This window comes from Mesocricetus auratus, unplaced genomic scaffold (assembly GCF_017639785.1).
Source record: "Mesocricetus auratus isolate SY011 unplaced genomic scaffold, BCM_Maur_2.0 Super-Scaffold_100018, whole genome shotgun sequence".
Taxonomy (NCBI): Eukaryota; Metazoa; Chordata; class Mammalia; order Rodentia; family Cricetidae; genus Mesocricetus; species Mesocricetus auratus.
The window spans coordinates 9,677,192-9,692,343 of record NW_024429199.1 but is presented as its reverse complement, the minus strand read 5'-3'; the positions used below and the strand labels follow the sequence as shown (position 1 = coordinate 9,692,343).

General features: G+C 44.4%; 1 protein-coding gene across 2 annotated transcripts in view; it reads right to left on the bottom strand.

The window, feature by feature from the left end:
* Positions 1–15,152, bottom strand: part of Dcbld1 (discoidin, CUB and LCCL domain containing 1) — a 71,806-nt gene that overhangs the window by 43,082 nt on the left and 13,572 nt on the right. For both annotated transcript variants that reach the window (XM_040728134.1, XM_005073290.4), the window contains exon 2: positions 5,310–5,522. In XM_040728134.1, coding sequence (XP_040584068.1) covers positions 5,310–5,522 — 213 coding nt within the window. The remainder of the gene's footprint in view (positions 1–5,309; positions 5,523–15,152) is intronic.

Genomic DNA, 15,152 nt, shown 5'->3' with positions numbered 1-15,152 from the left:
AATGTGAAACCTAGAACCTCAGGTGCTCTGAAATCCAAACCGTTTCAGAATCTCTTATTTACTTATGTGTAGGGGCACGCATGTGTAAGCGCATGCTGATGCCCAAGGCAGGCAGACAGACACTGAGAGTAGAGGCCCCCTTGACTGCTCTCTACCAGATACTCTGAGCCAATCTCTCACATGACCCCAGGCCTTGCAGATTCAGCCAGTCTAGGCAGCCAGTCTGCTCTTGGGGATCCCTCAACCCTGCCTCCTGCATATACTCACCTAGCATTACCATTCCCATGGTTTCAGGGGATCTGAACTCCGGCCCTCAGGCTCTGATGGTACACTGTTCACCTGCCAAGCCATCTCCCCATCCCATCCTGTCCCATCCCATCCTGTGTCATGTCAGGGAACAAGAAGTTCCCGATCCGTAGAATTCTGGATATGGATTTTAGATGGGGATGCTTACTCAGCCTGTTAAGTTTCAAAGTAAATGTATTCATTCCCTGAAACGAATAGTTTCCACTATTTTGTAGACGTAAATAGAGAGATGCTTTTCATCTTCTGAAAGGGGCATCATCACCTTCCACCTGAGACTTGTCAATGTCTCATCCTTCACTGCTCTATTTGAATGACAACAGCAAAAGTTACTGGGAGAAACTTTGCTAGAAATAACCTAGAATCAGTACGGTTTTGAGTAGAAAAAAAATCCCAATGGAGAAGAGACTGAAAAGGGAGGCAAAAGGTGACGCTGACATCGTAATTCACATTTTGGAAGCATATGCCACTCACAGATTCTGATGTAGAAAAGTTACACTCTATTTATTTATATTAGTTTGGTTTCTATTTACTTGCTTTTGGAGACGAGTTTTATGGTCCAGACTGGCCTCAAACTCCCTTTGTAGCTGAGGATGACTTTGAACTCTAATCCTTCTGTCTCAACTTCCCAAATACTAGGATTAAGAGCGTGTGTCACCACTCTGAGCTAAAGATTACTTTAGAAAGCAGTACTACACCAGACGTAGTGCTCAAAGCACTGGGGAGGCTGAGGCGATGGGATTGCTGTGAGTTCAAAACCAGCTTGGGCTACAGTATGTTCCAGTCTAGCCTGGGTTACAGCCTGACTTTGTCTCAGAGCAGCCAGACCGTGATAGCATCATGCTGGTTAAAATGCAGCATCTGAATTTAATCACAAGGGACATCAAAGCAACCTAAACTGACAGACACTGTACAAAATAACTGGGTAGCACAAAAGGCAAAGCCAGACGAGGAACAGTCCTTGATTACAGGAGGCTAAGGAGCCACAGCAGCTAAATGCTTCCGGATCCTGAGCGTTATCCACCACTCTTTCCTTCCTCTTCAGACAGGGAGGGTCTGGCTGGCCAGCAACTGGCTCCAAAGACCAGGCTGGCTTTTAACTGACAGAGCTCTGCCCGACACTGTTGCTGAGTCTCTGGCATTAAATCCATCTGACACCATGCCTGGCTTAATCAACTGTTCGGGCGTTGTACTACTTCAAAAGCAGGGTCAATTTCTTAACTCAGCCACACACATGAAAACATTGTTCTGGGTTGGTCTTTTGTCAGCGTGACACAAACTGAGAAGAGGGCACCCTAATTGAGAACATGTCACCATAAAACCGACTGTAGAAAAGTCTGCAGGGACATTTTGTCAATCAGTGGTTGATGTGGAAGGGTCCTGCCACCCCTGGGCAGATAGTCCTGTCATAGAAAGAAAGTAAGCTAAGCAAGCCACGGGGAGCAATCCAGTTCCTGCTCTCACTTCCCCGACTGATGGAGTGTGACCTGAGAGTTGTAAGCGGAAATAAAGCCTTTCTTCCTTAAGATGCTTTTGATCTTTTTTAATCACACTAATAGAAACCCTAAGACAGAAATTGGTACCAGGTTCTTGTTTTGGGGAGGACTATAGAAGAACTTCAGAATACAGGGTTGGAAAAGCCCTTGAGTCTTCAAAACTTTGTGAGCTTGGAAGACAAGAATATTGAGAGAAATGTAGATGACAGAGGCCTGGCTTGTGAAGTTTCAGAAGAAGGTTCCAAAGCACTTGAAGACTCTTATCAGGGCCATTTGATATTAAACTCATAATCTGTGGTTCTGGTCAGCAGGGGTGGAAGAATCGGCTTTAACAAGGGACCAGAACCACTAGAGTGAAACTTTGCTTTGTGGGGTAATCGATACCAGTCAGCTGGATGGGCTTGTAAGAGACTAGCATCACTGCAGGGAAATCTGTTGGTGGTAGCACACATCTTTAGGGGGTGTTTCCTCTGGCTCAGCACACAGAATCTGAAGTTCAGAGAAGGCCACGACTGTACCCGTGTTGGCATCTGAGTTTGCAATGTTGGAGAATTTCCCTGGTGGTACTTGCAAGAGAGACCGAGAATTTGCGATTTGTGTGATCATGGGGCAGATCTCACACGGACAGCAGTCCACAAAGAGGAGCAACAGCTGGGGAGTGGCCGTTTGAGCCTCAGAGAGAAGCGTTGTGTGTTGCCGAGGGTGGAGCTGGAGAAGTGACCCAGGCCCTCTGCAGCCCAGGACAGTGAGTGGGTCCAAGGCGCCAAGCACTGTAGTTTCTACATCTGTTGCACTTTGGTCTTGCCTTGATTTGACTGTGACCCGATTCTTCATTCTCGGAATAAGAAGGCATTTAACCTGTTTTGTTGATAAGAACCCACAGTTGAGACTTTGGAGATATATATATATATATATATATATATATATATATTTTTTTTTTACGAGACAGAGTTTCTCTGTATTGTTTTGGAGGCTGTCGGTCCAGCCTAGCCTCAAATTCACAGAGATCCGCCTGCCTCTGACTCCTGAGTGCTGGGATTAAAGGCGTGCGCCACCACTGCCCAACTTATTTATATTTTTTAATGATTTTATGTGTGCTAGTGTTTTGTCTGCATGTATATCTATGTACCATGTACACACCGGGTGCCCCAGGAGGTCAGAAGAGGGAGTCAGATCCCCTGTAACTGGAGTTACAGATGGTTGTGAACCACCATGTGGGTTCTGGTTACTGAACCTGGGTCATCTACAAGAACAATCAGTGATCTTAACCACTGAACCATGTCTCCAACACCAGACTTTGGTTACTTTAAGAGTGGGCATTTTATCTCTGTTTCATTTATCTGACTGTTTTTCCAAACATGGTTTCTCTGTGTAACAATCCTGGCTGTCCTAGAACTCAGTCTTTACACTAGGGTGGCCTTGACCTTAGAGATCTGCCTGTCTGTGCCTCCCAAGCACTGGGATTTAAGGTGTGTGCCACCACCCCACTACCTTGGAATGTTTTATATTATTATAACAAGGTTATATTTACATGGCATTGGGAAGAAATGGGAAAGGAAAGGTTGTCTTTAATAGCGATGCGTTTGCCTACCTTCATGCCTGTCTTTTACATGGGTCCTGGGGATCCGAACTCAGGTCTTCATGCTTCCGCAGCAATCACTTTACCCAGGGAACCACCTCCCCAAGCCCCCAAAGAATGTTAAAAATGCCCAAAGTATATGCGCCAAGCAATGAATCATCAAAAGTTAACTGCCCAAGTAATGAAACCTGTACAATTTGAGGGTATTCCCAACAGCTAAATGTGAGCACATTCCAAGAATGTGAACTCTTGGCATAGTTTGCCAACACTGGTGCCAGAAAATGTTACTCTTTTCAGCACATTCACCCTACATTCAAAACAATGACAACTTGGAATTTTAATGTCCCTTGTCGTTTGGGTTTTAATGAAAAGTATTGAACTGTTTGAAGAAAAAGAACCCAGCTATTTAGTCACGCATGAAACTGTTAAGTTGACATCTTTCTCAACAGCAGGAGTCATTCCAGAAGACGTGATCCCTCCCAGATACACTTTAGTGGGCATTCTATGACAGCTATGGTTCCCTGGGATGCTCTAGTCACAATGCTACGATGTCCCACACCTTCCCAGGGATGAGGCAATAGGACACAGAATTAGCCCCTGCCTAAGCTCAGGTTACAGAAGGACAGAGTGCTTCTGCCTTTCTTTCTGCATTCCCAGGGGAGGTTCAAACTGACCCAGGGTCTATTTTAACTCAGTTAAAGCGTGTGCTGGCTAGTGGTTTTCATCAAAGGGAATCTTTAAAGTAACCACAAAAGAAGAGCTCTGAACATCATTAAACATGTTGACTTACCATCACCAACTAAATTACTACTTTTCCTTGTGTTTTAGATAAAATTGCTGCATAGCATCAGAATGGGCTGGACTAGCTAAGAAGACAGGGCTCATGCAGCACAAGACAGTCTTGTATCAGAGGATGACCTTGAACTCCTGATCCTCCTGCGTCCACCTCCCAAGTACTGGGATTACAAACCTGTGCTGCCCCGTCTCCCATCCCCCACTCAGGCTTTGTTTACATCACCGGTTCTGGGTCTCGACCCACTGTGGGTTGAATGACCCTTTCACAGGGGTCACCTAAGACCATTGGAAAACACAGATATTTACTTACTATCCATAACAGTAAGGTTACAGTTATGAAGTAACAACATGTTATGGCTCTGGCTTGCATTCTCTTTTTTATTCAGTGTGTAGTTTGAGCGAGCCTTCCCACCACAGGGAATTTTCATGCCCAGAAATCCGTCACCAAGATGATTCTATATTCTGTCAAGTTGGCCATCGATATTAACAACCACGGATGATTATCTCAGGCATAAACAGAGTACCCACAGCACAAGAAGCGTGATTTCAGAAGTCATTTAGGAAAATTCCCTCTACACTGTTGTCCTTTCTCCTGAAAACTGACTTCGGTTTTACGAGGGAGTCCATTCCCTCACTTCACCCATCTCGGCTCTAATGTCCCCATACTGGCAGGACCCACCTGACCCCCCACTGAAATCCCAGGCTCTTCCCCGCGTAGGGCTCCTTCTTTTTCTTCCTCACTGCCTGTCAAGTTATAAACGCAGTTGTCTTTCCCCAGGGGTAATCTCCATGATAGGAATTTTGTTCACTGAATATAATCTGGTTCTTCATAGACCATCTGAAACACAGTCACTATTCAATAAGTACTGACCAAATAAAAGAATGTATGTGTTAGCCAAATGCCACACTTCTGATTCGGTTTCCAGCAAGACCGAGATTCAAACCAATCTTCTGAGACACATGGGACACAGACATTTAACATCTCCTTCACTGCTGTAGATCTACGTTACCCTGCAGAGAGCTCACACAATGCAAGTTTTGCTTCCCCTCTGTGCTGCTCACCAACACACTGCTTGCCTTCCTCGCGTCTCAATTCTTCTACGCTTACAGAAGCAACCCCACACCTCCCTCCTTACCGTACTGATCCGTTGGACTGGTGAAGAGGAGATAGTCGGAAGTACAGGTCTTGGACTCAATGTTCAAATCTCCCAAGCGCAGAATGAGTTTCTTCCCCTTCGGGACTGTGATGGTCTTTTCACACACAGTGTGATTGGGATAAGTCCCTGGATAATTCTTAGATGTCACCGTGCCGCTATCCTGAGAGATAACTATGTGCCCACAGCCATCACCTGGTAAAGAAGAAAAAAATGGAAGAATTAAGTGCAACCGATTCCTACCAAGATCAAGAGTCTTCTACACTCTCCAAGTCAAGTGTTTCTCTTTTGTTCTTTTTTCCCTGAGAGAAGCAAGGCTAAACAATGAAGACTGGAGTAAATTATGTAGCTGTATCTTGTTTCAAATTGTTTCATCTTTGGTTCCCAGTTGCATCTACTGAACTCTGTGGGTCAAGTGTTTCAGACCTTAGGGAACACACCATTTGTTTTCCTGGTCATCTATCTATCTGCCCATCTAAATTCTTCAAAAGGTCAAGGCCTTTTTTCACACATTTGTCAAGCCACCCTAAAGCCAATGAACAATAATTTATAACCGACTTCACAGTGGTGCTGCTAGGTAAAATAAAACATACAAGATGCTCCTGATAGGATGCAGACAACACGGACAGGATTTTCTTTAGGTGTAAGTCCCTTAGCTGAATAACCATTGCATATTTATGTCTCAATCACTGTGACAGTCACAGATTCAAAGATTTCTCATTGACTCAGGGTACCAGAAAACATCAAGGGTTTACTGTGTAGAGTGCTTGGAACACACTAAACATAGTTATCTACTGGGGAGTCATACAAAACCAGCAAGGGCTGCTTCATGGAACTTGAGTCCCTCATGTGATGATTGCAATTCTAAATCATTTGTTCTCAACCTTCCTACTACTGTGACCCTTTAATACAGTTCGTGTTGTGGTGACCCACCAACCATTAAATTATTTTGTCGCTACTTCATAATTGCAATTTTACAGCCAGGCAGTGGTGGCGCATGCCTTTAATCCCACTTGGATGGCAGAGGCAGGTGGATCTCTCGGAGTTCGAGGTCAGCCTGGTCTACAAACTCTGTCTCAAAAAAAATCAAAACAAAAAACATAACTGTAATCTTGCTACTGCTATGAATCAGAATTGTAAATATCTAATATGCAGGCTCTCTGATAAGTGACCCCCAAACGGGTCATGATCCACAGGTTGAGAAGCACTGTTCTAGGTGGCATGCACTGTATCAAAAGGCCTAAACACAATGCTAAAGGAGCATGAAAGGCAAGAGACAGCATTTTCGTGACTTTTATAAATAACTCGCTAAGTCAAGAAGTTACTTTAGATTATTTTGAATAATGAAGTCTACCAATTACCTAATAGATTGGGCCAGCTGATAAGTAACCAAATGAAAGGCACAACACAAGTTATCTAGTGGCATGTAAACCCAGCCAGCTGCAGGGGAGTAGACAGACACTGTATTTGCACTATACAACAGTTGAGGAGGGTGAGGTGTAGCATGGACAAGTGGGGCTCCGTTGGCTGAGCTCCCCTAAAGTACATGAAATGGACCCACTCCCCAGCACCAAATTAAACAAAACAAACAGAAACACAAACAAATTAAGAAAGGAAGATTCTCTGACAGCTGGGGAAGAAATCTGTAGGAATTGTCTGAGGTGCAAAAACAAGTCTCCATGGATCTCTGCCATGGAGAATACTCCCCTGAAATGTTCTGGATGGCCCTTCATTCCCAGGCCTTTTCCCATGGGGGGGGGTCTCTGAATTCTTCATTCATTCTAGACCTTCCCTGCTTGCTCTGCAGTTTCTGCCCCAAATGACTAAGAGAAGAAATACACTTTAAAGGTGCTGCAGAACTCCAGAACCCATCCCATCTCGGCAGCCAATGCTGAGGGCCAGGAAGGAGGGCCTGGCCGGAAGCGGGTCCGTCTTAGTGCTACAGCAAGTGGAGAGGTGCCGCGAGAAATGTCAGACCGAGGAAGACAGAATCACCACTGACACCTGGAGACTTAGGCAGAAGCTGGTGGACACAGAACTTTCTGAGTTAATGAAAGAGTAAGAGAAACCAAGTGTGGTTACACACACCTTTAATTCTAGCACTCGGGGTGCTGAGGCCAGGGGCCCACGAATTCAAGGCCAACTGGAGCTACACAGTGAATTCAAAGACAGTGTGGACAATAGATTCTGACCCCAGCTGGATACTGCTGAGATTTAGAGGGGGAAGAATCCCACAGAAGGGGGCTGAGAATGGGAAGCAAGAAGGAAACGCCTCAGGGTTTACACAGCGCCACCGGAAAGATAAGAGGAGACAAAATATTGACTGTTTTGAGTCCAAGTGACCGGAAGGCTAAGGCTGATGCAGATAGGAAGGCCAATACAAGACATCACTTGGTTTGACAACTTTGGGGTGATAACTAAATTCCCTGGAAGCAGTTACAAGTATAAAATTGAAAGTTACACTAGGGAGAGGCATATTATACAATGGCATATAGTAAATAGGGCTTTGATTATAAGTTTGAATTATTTGCTTGCCTTCAATGGTTGTAATAGAAAACTATATGTATAACTTCTCCAGAAAACTGGGAGTCATGTCAATCACATGAATAGATAGTCTCACAGGTCTAGAGAAATGATTCCTGTCCCTTTAAAGGAGGTAAGCACCCTAGATCTGCTACTCATTTTCATTCCTTGTCCTACCATTGTAGGTTGATTTTTAGCATCCAGAAAAATCAACCCTGGGTTAGCAAGTGTTAAAACGAACAACCACACATAATGACCCACTGCACATACAACTACACCTTGCAGCCACCAAGAAGCAGCATAGCTGGCCATGTGGTCACTTTCAGTCTGGGCAACTCTTCTCTAACAAGAGGACAGAGAACTGTTTAAAGGCAACACAGGGCTGGTAAGAAGGCTCTGTGTAAAAGCATTTGCCAAACAAGCTGGAGGACCTGAGCTTGCCCTCACAGAATTGACTCTTCAAAGTCGTGTCTCTCTCTCTCTCTCTCTCTCTCTCTCTCTCTCTCTCTCTCTCTCTCTCTCTCTCTCTCTCTCTCTCTCACACACACACACACACAGAGAGAGAGAGAGAGAGATCATACATACATAGCAATAAGTTTTTGTTTTTTTAAGAAGAACTTATGAAAGCACAACTGGACTGCATGATGGTTCACACAGCTTGGCATCCTAGAAGTTGAGGCAGAAGTTCACCCTAGAAGTTCAAGGCCAGCCTAAGCTATGCAGTAATACCCTGTCACAAACAAAACAGAACACAACTAAAGATAAAATGAGAAACAAGCTGGCTACGGCTCACACCCATCACCCTAACACTGCAGAGGCAGAGGCAGGAAGAGTGACATAAATTCAAGGTCAACCTTGTCTATCGCCTTCTAGGCCAGCCAGGGCTATACAGTCAGACCCTATTTAAAATTAACTAAAAATAAAACAAGGAGCAGTTACATGAATCAACCTCAACATGATTATTACACCCAAAATTTTCATCTTTTAAAAGAGTGGTGATGATATGACAATGAGAAACTCCAGGCCATCATTTTTATTCAAAGCCTCAATTTTATTACTTTCCAGTCATTTACGCTCTTAAACCCAAGGGGAACTTTGCCACCCAATGGTGATGCAAATGGGCAGATGTGTCCTAGACATTCCCATCATTGCTATGTATAGGGACCTGGGCTTCCTTGGGAAGATTTCCCAAGGATGTAAATCTGCATCTCAAATGAAGTGTGTATTCACTGAAATGCTGGGAAGGCTTAGGGGAGGCTGACCTCTCTCTCTCTCTTGCATCTCAGAGTGCACCATAGGATTCTCTGTGGCAAATGCTGCTATCCTATTTATTAGGTCGCCAAATGCATCCACTGCCCGCCTACAGTTCTGATGACTTCAAATGACTGAGTAGAAATACGCCAAAGGGGAAAATGGGAAACTACAAGCAAGAAGATGGTGACACTATCATATGCTTAAATGGGACAGGCCTGAGAACAACACAGGAAAGAAATGCAGGAGTCCCACGGTTTAAAAATCTATCAATTTGCCGGGCAGTAGTGGCACACACCTTTAATCCCAGCACTTGGGAGGCAGAGGCAGGTGGATTTCTATGAGTTTGAGGCCAGCCTGGTCTACAAAGTTACAGGACAGCCAGAGCTATTACACTGAGAAACCCTTGTCTTGAAAACAAACAAACAAAAATCTATCAGTTTAGCCAAGCACTGGTAAGTAACCTAGTTGGGGATGGGGTAGGAGGAGAACCAGGAAGCCAGCTTCAGTTACAGTCACAAAGAAAAAAGAAAAGAAGGCAGGTGACATGTCCATGGCTCCCACTTGAAAACTTAGCACTATAAAACTCTTTGAAAAGATCACTGTTGGGGCTGCAGAGGTAGTTCCATGATGAAAATGGCTTCATGTTCTTGCAGACGACCTGAGTTCGGTTCCCGACACCCATGTCAGTTTACAATCACTTGTGACTCCAGTTCCAGAGGATCAGACACCCGCTTCTGAGTCTGGGGACACCTGCGTCTGCATGCACACACCTACACACATACACATAATACAGCTTGCAAAAGACCACTGTTACAGTCACGTCAAGAAATCATCAAATAACTTTCTTAGCTGTACGTGGTAATGAAGCACTGTGAGGGCCTATGGATGTAGCTCAGGTGCTAAGTTAAGTGTTCCCTGGCCTGAATGAAGCCCTGGACTCCGCCCTCAGCACCCTCAAAATCAGGGATGGGACACACATCTGTCATTCCAGCACGTGGGAGGTAGAGGCAAGAGGATCAGAAACTCAAGGCCATTCTCAGCTCCAAAGTTAACTCAAGGTCATCACAGGCTACATGGAACCCTGCCCGAGAAAAGAAAGAATAAATAAAGGTCAGTCAAAGTGCAGCTTTTTACAGACACCTACTGACTTCTGCGTGTCTGAAATGGCGTGCAGCCTGAGATTTGCCTTAAAACACTTTACACAGACGGGGAGAGGCAGGTCAAATGACAAGACTGTTGTGACTTGCTGTGAGGCGTGTGCGGCACTGAAAGTGTGTGGTCGTGCAGCTCAGTAGTGCAGTTCTCATCCCAAGGCTCTCACTCCGTCCACAGCTGGATAACCAGCAAACGGAATGAAGTCCGTGTTTAATGAAACTAATAAAAATCACAGCTCTATGATTAAATTTCACAGAAGTGTTGGGTTGATCTCCCAGGCAGGGAGAGCTGAAGCCAGGCTAGAGCAGGCAGCGGTAGACAGATTAAAAAAGACTGCCACCTGCCTAACTTCAAAGGGGAGAGGAGCAAGGGAAGGAGGAGGGATTGCTGCAGGGAATCTGTCTGCTCTTCAAAAGCGTCAGCCACAAAATGTTTATCTTTTCCTTCCTTTGAGCCAGAATGTAACTGCCAAAGAACAGGATGGCCAAACTAGAGTAGCTTTCCTTTCCCCAGCCAGAAACTGCCAATCCACTACAGTGTATTTATCTCAAGGTGGTCCTTCACTAGAGGCTAAACTCTGGCCACTGCTCAGAGCAGCAGCTGCACTGGGAAAATGAACAACCGTTCTCTTAAAATAAATTACAAAAATAAAACTAAAAGCCAGGTGGGCGGTGGTGGCGCACGCCTTTAATCCCAGCACTCGGGAGGCAGAGGCAGGAGAATTCTGTGAGTTCGAGACCAGCCTGGTCTACAAGAGCTAGTTCCAGGACAGCCTCCAAAGCCACAGAGAAACCCTGTCTTAAAAAAACAAACCAAGCATGTGCTACCATGCCCAGCTTAGCCTTATTATTTTTCAATGGTTATTTTATATGTGGGTGGGCATACACACCCCACAGTTCTTGAGGTCAGAGAGGATAACTTCAGGGAATTGGTTCTCTTCATCCAAGGTCCTCAGTCTTGGCAGCAGACACCTTTACACTACAAGCTATCTTGTCAGTCCATAACTCCTATTTATCTGTTTGGTTTTTTAGAGATAGAATTTCTCTGTATATCCCTGGCTGTCCTGGAACTCGCTCTATAGACCATTGCTGGCCTTGAACTCACAGAGATATGCCTCCTGAGTCCTGGGACTCTTTTTTTATGATTATTGTTTCCATGTGTTCAGGGGGAAGTACTTCTGTGTACAGGTCACTTTGAGAGTTCTCGTGGAGTGGCTTGGCAAGTACATGTGCCTGCTGCAAAGGGTGACAGCCTGACTTTAGTTCCTGAGACCTACCTGGTGGAACAAGGCTGGTCTCGAACTCACAGAATCTGCCTGCCTCTGCCTCCCAAGTGCTGGGACTAAAGGTGTGCACCACCACTGCCCTGCAGTAGCACATGCTTGTAATCCCAGTACTTGGGAAATAGAAGCAGAAAGATCAGGAGTTGTAGGTCATCCTTGGTTACATAATGAGTTTGAGGGAAATCTTGTCTTTAAAATGTGTGTGTGTGTGTGTGTGTGTGTGTGTGTGTGTGTGTGTGTGTGTGTACAATACATAGGAGGAATGTGATATAAGGTAGCAAGTAATTTTCATCTTGTTTATTATACAGTTATTTTCCTAAATTTTTGCAAATTATTTTATATTTATTGATTGACTGTGTACATGCTCACTCACATGCCATGGTACATATTGGGATATTGAGATCAGAGGACAACTTTTGGGAGTTCTCTCCTTCCATCCTGTGGGTTCCAAGGATCAAGCTCACATCACCAAGCTTTATCTACTGAACTACCTTACTGGACCCTTATCTTCTGAATGTGAATATAACTAAATCAGAAAAGTAACATAAAAAGACCAAATTCACCTAACATTTCTTTGTAACAAGTCTACTTTTAGCATGAAATATATAGATGGCAAAAACTCTCCATAAACCAATAAGCTCAAATGTCACTAAGAAATTCATACAACAACTAAGAACAATGTAGTTCTTGCTTCAAGGAATTTGTAGTCACGAGGGGGAGATATTAACAAGTAATTTTTTGAGACAGTGTCACATATCTTAGACTAACCTTAACCTCACTATATACCTGAGGATGTGCTTGCCCTTGTCCTGCTGCCTCTACCTCCCAGTGCTGGGGTTATAGGTGTGTACCCCCCTGCCTGGTTTATGCTGGCACTGAGATGACCCAGGACTCTGCACCCTAGGTAAGCCAATTAAGCTGCAGCCCCGCCTTAAGAAATTTTGGAGAGTAGAGTCATGAGTACAAAGCCATAAATACAGACTTAACATCTACCCTATCTATGACTAAGAATGCTGGCTGTGCCTTGTCACTTTAAACACTGGCTATTGAAGAAGATGGGTATGAGTTATTTTCTAAATAAGCTGAATCCTAGATCCTTGTCTACATGAGCAAACTTTTTATTTAGTCTATTCTGGTTCCTCCCACTAGGAAAGGAAAACAGCAACTTCCTTAAACATCTCTTTCCCTTTGATAAGATACATGTTTCACAAATGGAAAAAAAAGTAAATTAAAAGATGCATAGTATGAAAAACAAAGAGATATATAGTATCGACTCAGACCTACAATACTAAAAGGCTTAAAAAGAAACCTTGGGGTCTAGGGACACAACTCAATGACCTGAGTTCAGATCCCTGGCAGTCAACTAAAAGCTGGGTATGGTAGTTCTTCTCTGCAATCCCAGTGTTGGGTGGGCCCCTGCGGCTCATCAGTGCCTAGCAGAATGGATGAGCTCCAAGTTTAGTGAGAGACCTGGTCTCAAACACGCAGGGGCTGATACTGTAAACCTTGTCAAAAGCCCATGAACAGGGAGGTCATAGGTCCAAGCCACCGGGCAATGGTAGTTGGGTGGGAGGATTCTATTGCTGCTCTGCTAAACTGACAACTTGTCAAATCCCTTTCTAAATGTTTATGTGTTACACCCATAGATTAGTGCTGTGGTCAGAGAAGCCACCTTTGTGCATGGGCGGGCTCAGGGCACACAGTGGAAGAGGGGGGAGAAAAGAATGAAGAGCAGGAGGATGGAGAGAATTCTGCAGAAGGCTGTTTTCTGTACAGGACATGGTTGTGTAGTCATGAACTCACAGCAGCTACGGTCACCTGCACACAATCTGCCCAAGATGGAATCCATCAACATTCCACTATGGATAGGGGAGGGTTTTGCCCCACTCTTGGGTAAGGACCTAGTGGTAAGTGATGGCTGCTAGGGGAGGAGTAATCATTTTTCTTCAGTGGTATAGTCACTGGTTAAAAAAAAAAAACTATGGCACAGTAAATAACCCATGTTCGTGAAAGCTACTCCTTAGTGGGACGGACGGAGGGACGGACACACACACACACACAAACACACACACACACAGAGAGAGAGAGAGAGAGAGAGAGAGAGAGAGAGAGAGAGAGAGAGAGAGAGAGAGAGAGAGAGAGAGAGAGAAAGGGGGACAGCAGATTCCAGAGAGTAAAAAAGAGATAAGAGAGGGGAATGGGGTGAGTATAGTCAAAGTAAATGCATGAAATTGTCAAGAAATAAGTAAGTAAATACTTATCTTTACAAAAGGTGGACAATGAAGAAAACATGCATAGACCTCTGGCTTCCATACATGCACTTGCATTCAGATGCACACACCTAAATAAACATACATCACAAACAAACATACAAAGCTTTTCATGGGTTTGTACTTGTAGGAGGATTATTTGGGTGATGTGCAGTGACTATTATACAAATACTTCCAGAATGATTATTTATCACTCTTTAGAGTAAAAACAAAAGCCTATTTGATTATGACCCATGTGGATTTATCACAGCCCAGGTTGGTAAGTATGCATATGTGTATAAACTGTCCCAAAACTTTATTGAACCGATTCTTCTATTAGATGTAACCCATTGCCATGTTTCCCATTTGATCTCATCGATTATCAATTCACTGACAGCATACTGGTTGTGCCTCCTGAACACCTCATTGCTAATGAATTCCAACCAGTCATTTGGGAAAGAATGCTCTGCAATACTGTGAGAGTGAAACCACTTCTAGAAACATAAGTTCATTATGGTTACATCTGTGCTGTCTGAATATTCAAGTTCCAACAGGTCTCCACACACACAATCACCCATGTGTGGGTGTGAGAAACTTGCTTCCCATGTCTAAGATCAAGTGAGTTCTTGATGACTGCAATCTTCTCAACCACAAAGGCAAGCTTGCAATCATTACTGCGCTCTTTGTCTGGTGGTGAGGTGGCCAGATTCCCAAGGTCTCACTAATTCTGCTGTGAGCCATACTCTTCTAAATACCACTGCTGTCCAACTGTTCTCAACTATACTTGTGTGCTGCCAGCAGAGATGGAGAAACAAGGCTGACAAGATGGATTTACTACAGTGGCTCTCAAGTGGGTCGACCCCATTGGAGGTGCCTAAGGCCATCAGAAAACAGGAGTATTTATGTTATGATTCATAACAGTAGCGAAATTATGCTTATGAAGTAACAATGAAAATAATTTTATGATCGGAGGTCACCACAGCATGGGGAAGTGTCTTAAAGAGTCTCCGAATTAGGAAGGTTGAGAACCACTGGCCTAGCAGGTAAACAGCTTGAGACAAAGACCCGATGAGTTGAGGTCAGTCTCAGGAAGGACGGGACTCCACAAAGTTGTCCCCTGATACCCACAGACATGCCAGGACACACCCCCTCTCTGGCAATAACAATAAACTTTTTTTTTAAAAATTAAGAAATGAGCTGGGCCGGGCGTTGGTGGTGCACGCCTTTAATCCCAGCACTTGGGAGGCAGAGGCAGGCGGATCTCTGTGAGTTCGAGGCCAGCCTGGTCTACAAAAGCTAGTTCCAGGACAGCCTCCAAAGCCACAGAGAAACCCTGTCTCGAAAAACCAAAAAAAAAGAAAA